This window comes from Limulus polyphemus, unplaced genomic scaffold (genome assembly GCF_000517525.1).
Source record: "Limulus polyphemus unplaced genomic scaffold, Limulus_polyphemus-2.1.2 Scaffold1202, whole genome shotgun sequence".
NCBI lineage: Eukaryota > Metazoa > Arthropoda > Merostomata > Xiphosura > Limulidae > Limulus > Limulus polyphemus.
The window spans coordinates 311796-317500 of NW_013666812.1; the positions used below are offsets into that span (position 1 = coordinate 311796).

Consider the following 5705-nt stretch of genomic DNA (forward strand, 5'->3'; position numbering starts at 1 on the left):
CCGGTCAAATTGACTGATCCCATTTTGAGATAGGGTAGAGAAAATAACAGATAACCTCTAAAGTTTTACTGGAAAAAAAACGTTTGAAATGCATTTAGGAGGTTTTAGAGATTACACAAAGGAATTTTGAAATTTTTGAGATAAGGAAAAGTATTTTTAATTTTATCATGAAAATTACTTTGCACATGGGCTATTCAAAACAAATACTCAATATATTCATGGACAAATCTTTATTTAATTTTATTAAAAATACTTCACTGAGAAATATGATTTTTTGTATATGATAGACTTATAATATTAATTTAAAGACTGCCAAATGTTGTGAAGATATACACACTGTATGGAGAGTTAGAAGTATTATATCTATAAAGATTTTAAATGAGTACAAAAAGGTCACGTGGTCAGTCAGATTGACCGGGTCTTGTTGAGAGAGTTAATGACTCAAAACTCATTTCTTAAATCAATTGAATCTCTATGAGTACTCTAGATATCATACAAACTCATTATCAGTTTCTGTGTCATTGTTCAACTTATTGATTTAGTATAGTAGCAAAGTAGTCCACCACTGTAATAATGTATTTATGGATTTTTTTGGATCTTTTTCACTGCACTAATAACAGCTACCAAATGTTATATTGTTGTAATTATTCATGCTGTTTCTTCTTCATTCTTTCAAAATTAAATCACAGACTCACTTCCTTTTTCCTGTATATGGGAGACAGTCAATTGAATATAATCCTTTATTTGCTCTCTTCAGAGCATTCTTGAGACTTAAAATTATGAATATAATAAATCATTTTTGATGATAATTGGAACTGTCTTTGTGTCCTCTTGCTTCCAGAATCTTGTCACAGTCCTGTGGAAGAACAATGATACCAACACATGTTCTTGATGTTAACAAAGACATAGAATCAAACTAATTGGTAAATTCCATTAAAAATTTGCAATGAAACCTTCATACTTTCAGAAGGTTTCATTGGACATTTTAAGCTGAGATATTAACCTATCTTAGTCCCTTGACAGTGTGAAGAGGGTCTTTGTGTTTTAGGTTGAATCCAATTCCTAGCATGTTCAGTTTTTGGCATTCTTAGCTTGACTCGTACTTCAGACAATTTGGAACTTCAGCTTGTCTTTCACTAGACTGTTTGATGTCTATCACTGAACATTTGATGTTTCCAGCACTTCTACAGCCATCATGATTATGTTGTCTGACTTTAAATTCTTTCACTTGATACTTGACATGACCAGTTCAGTCATAATTACTGTTTTGTCCCACTTTAATCTGAACTTGTTCTATAACACTGGACATTTGACATTCCCTAAACCCAAACAGTCAACACTGCTGTTTTGTTTCTCTCTAGGTTGACCTTGTTGTTTGTCATTAAGTGCTCTGTACTATCAGTTACTTACTTATTTAGAAATTGCCTGTCATGGCTAACCTGACAATCATTCAGTCTAGATCTGTCTAATTATCTCTCACTCAACTTGCTTTCTCTTGATTTTCTCTCTGTATCTGCACATATTTTTAACATGCAACAGAAAAAGTCTAGAAATATCTAGCCCTCTAGTGATAAGAATATTATACACAAGGAGAAAAATGTAGAAGCTTTGAGTAAGTTGATGTCAACAATATTATGAAAGCCTAGTACAACAGTTAAACTGCACACACAACATACAACTCATACTGAGTTACGTAACAAAACTTTTCACAACTATTGCTTTTAAAATAATTACTTTTAAGATTCTTGTTACGAAAACTAAATAACTCATACACTAAACACTCATGTATATCCAACAGCCTGATTCCCTGACTTGTGCTTGCTGGCTTTTTAAAATAGGGATACATGGTCACCTGTTACACTGTCTCGAGTAAAAGACGTGTCTGGCTGAAAGGTCTGATGGGGGATCCAGGCATTTTCTCCCAGTCTCCCATTGCCACTTACTGTTTCCTAGCTGCTGGGGTGGTAGACCATGGAGAATTCTCACTGATTGGGACCTAACTTCTGGGGCTAAAACAAGGGGTCCCAATTAGTGGGAAGTGGAGCAATGGTGACACTATCAGTGTAGTGCAGGTCATCCCTCATATAACTACTTACAACATGCCACTTGTGCCCTCCTCCAGCAGCATGAGTCTGTATTGTAGAGTTGAGATGAGCACATTGTATGATCCAGTGACCTCCACCTGCAGTCTGCATCTGTTCAGTAGAGTTGAAGCAATCACTTTACAAGACTGTACCCTTCTCATGCAGCTAGCTCATGGGGCTCCAGTAGAGTTGAGGCGAGCACATTACAAGATAGTGCACTCCCCCTGCAGTCATGTTTTCATTAGAGCCAAGATTAGCGCATTGTACACATGTGCCATCCTCCTGCAGCTGATATCTGTTCAGTCGAGTTGAGGCGAGCGCACACTTCATTCCACACTCTTTGACGTGAATTCTGTGCCCTCCTCCTGCAACAGGTATTGGTTCAATAATCTGATGGTAGAGTTGAGGTCAACACAAGGTACAGTCTGAATGCATCTCAACCACAATATGTATATTGGCTGTTTGACCTCTTTTGTTCAAGTACTTAGATGGCCCTGTCCTTATTCTCCCCATCCCTGTGACACATGGGGCTCATTTGCCTCTTCCTCTTCCTAAGCGAAGAGTATACCCTAGAAGAGATCAGATGCAGTTTCCCATGTGTGTGTACTTATGGAGCCTCTGACATCAGGTGTCACAATCCATGGGTTTCATTCAGGCATTTTCTGAAACAAATCTATCTAGGTAAGTTATTGCACTGGCCCCTCCACCACTTAAACATGGGATTCTAACTTAGTTGTGTGTGAAGGTGTGTATCATCTTAAAGGTTAACATTTTCCTTACCTGAAAATGTACTTCCGATGGATACTTCTTCACACACATGCTCACCCTTCCTTCTCACTTCCAGTGCACCTTAGTATTACTTGCCTCATCAAAGAATGAAGATTCACGAGTGCAAAAGCCTAGAGAGATTTGTATGCAAGGAGGTTTGTTGCCCTGCTATTGGTGGAATGCTTTTTCTGCATAATAAGGTCATTATGCAGTAGCACAATTCATGAGAAATTTTGTGAGGTAAGGGGTTAGTTGCCTAAAGACTAGTGGCATGCAAACCCCTGAGGCAGATATACGGAAAAGATAGTTTAATTGTATGAAGAGGTATCTTTTGGAAATGCATTTAAAAAAAGGCCCAAAACTCGAGATCTTATGAATAGATCACTATTCTTCTTCAGGAGAATAAAGAAAATATTCAAAAGTGATCAAGTTTTAGGTATTATTTTTTTTAATTCATTGCACCTTTTGTATGTGATTCTGTGTGCTAACTCTTTCATTGGTATCAGAAATACATTTTCAGGAAAGAAAAAATTAACTTTTTTTCTCTGAATTAGTTCTGTTTCATATACAGGTATATCTGTTATTTAAGAGTGCTCTAATTTGTAATTATTGAAGGATCATTTTAATTTTTTGTAGTTACAGCCTGATATTTATTTATAACATAGCTCTGGTATTACTGTGTTTCTAGTAGGCAATTACTGGAAAGCCTTTTATATTTATTCTTTGTACGTAGGGCTTAGTATTGTATGTAGGAAATTAAAATTTTGTATTTGTCTTTAGATTGTCTACAACTTGCTCTCTGTACGGTACAATTCTAGGATTCGTGTGAAAACTTATGCTGATGAGTTAACACCTATTGACTCCATCACAGAAGTCTTCAAAGGGGCAAACTGGTATGAAAGAGAGGTAAGTCTTAAGCTTTCTGTATTTTAAGTACTTGATGTGTTGTCATTTGTCACTTGTTTAGCAATTTGTAATCCAATGAAAGTGTAAAGCACATGATAAATTATATATTTTTGAGACTGTAAAAATAATAATTTACATTATCCTGTTGACATCCATAAAGTATTTGACACTAGAGTGTATGTACAGTAATGCACACAAAAGAGTTTTCAACAAGTTTAAATAATTATGCAAAACTACAAGAAAAACATGACAGATCATCTAGTCAGAGTCGCTGAAACTATTACAAAGGTTTTTAATCACTGTTGTGCAACAGTGGCTGTCTTTCTGGATGTTGAAAAAGCCTTTGGCTTTGTTTGACATCAGGGTCTCAGATATAAATTAAATTGCTTAAACTTTAGACACAGCTTGGTGAAATAGTTTTTTGTTGTACAAAAAATAAATTAGGTGGCAATGGGAGCTGCCATTCCATACAGTACCCTCTTCCCTCTAGTCAGCAGTACAAAAAATATATATTGGCAGTTAGTGCTGCCTTTACTCTAGTAAGCAGTTCAAAATTATTGGTGACAGTTGTTAATAAGCTCTGCCAATACAAAGACAGAGCAAGCAAGTTTGATGGCAATGGGAGTTGAATAAGACCCTCAAATTACGAGTCTCCCCTGAATAAACAAAGCTGAAAAACTTGAAGTTAAAAAAAAAGAAAACTATATATATAAAGCTATAATTGGGCAGAGCAAAGATAGCCTATTATGTAACTTTGTCCCCTGCAACAAATGAACATATACAAATATTTTGATTACTTGGATAGTCAGAATAATCAAAAATTGTAATAATCAGAAACTAATTTCGATAAACTGGTTGTTTTCATGACAGTTGATTTAATTATAATTTTGATTAATTGATGTAATCACTGCTCGTAGGTAATTGACTTACTGTTGATGAACAGAAGTTCTTAGATAAAAACCAGTATGAAAAGGAAACAATGAGGATGAAGAGAAACTGTATTAGTTTCTGTACCTTCATATTAGGTCATCAAGAAATGAATGTTGCATTTTGGAACACTTTCATCAACCACCTTCCAAAAAAACGTACCTCACATATAATAGTTAAACGAACCACCTAAACGTCACATTAGTGTAGCCTATATAATCCCTTATAGTGATGGCATACAACAAGACACACATTCAGCATGTAATGCTGTTTGAATACAAAAAGAGAAACAATGCCTCTGTAGTCACAAAGAATATCAAAGAAGTTAATGGAAATGTTTTGAACGTTCGTAAGAGTCAACTATGATTCAGCAAATTTCATTCAGGTGACTTTAGCCTTAAAAACTGTGATGCAGGAACCAACATGTTGGAAATGATATTGATGCTCTGAAGACGCTTGTTGAATCCAACCCAAGGCAACACACTCGTGAAATTAATCTGAAATTGCATGTCTCTCATGAAACAATACGTAAACTTCTAAGGAATATGGAAAAATCCTATAAAGAAGGTGTTTGGGTAACTCACGAACTCTCCGTTGATCATCGTTTCCAACGTGTAAACGTTGCTTTGTCTCTTCTGGCGCATAATGCATATGAATTATTTTTGGACACAGTTGTCAGCGGTGATGAAAAATATATTCTCTATGTGAATATTAAATGCCAAAAACAGTGGCTCAGTCCTTGAAAAAAAAACACTTCCAACTCCATCCACAGAAAGTGATGCTTTGTATTTGGTGGGACATCAAAGGAGTAATTCATTTTGACCTCCTCAGTACACAGCAAACTGTCAATGAAGAGATCTATCTGGAACGTTTAAATCAAGCCCTTCATCAGAAATGCCCTTCACTTGTCAATCAGAAAGGTGTTCTTCTCCACGACAATGCACATCCACATGTGGCACGTTTGACGCAGCACAAGATTATGGAGTTGGGTTGGGAAGTTCTCTCCCACCCACCATATTT

General features: G+C 35.9%; 1 protein-coding gene across 1 annotated transcript in view; it reads left to right on the forward strand.

Moving 5' to 3' along the window:
* Window positions 1-5705, forward strand: part of LOC106462584 (NADH dehydrogenase [ubiquinone] iron-sulfur protein 3, mitochondrial-like) — a gene marked incomplete at its 3' end in the record, with an annotated part of 19416 nt that overhangs the window by 10499 nt on the left and 3212 nt on the right. Inside the window, exon 3 of the mRNA XM_022389879.1 lies at window positions 3633-3758. Coding sequence (XP_022245587.1) covers window positions 3633-3758 — 126 coding nt within the window. The remainder of the gene's footprint in view (window positions 1-3632; window positions 3759-5705) is intronic.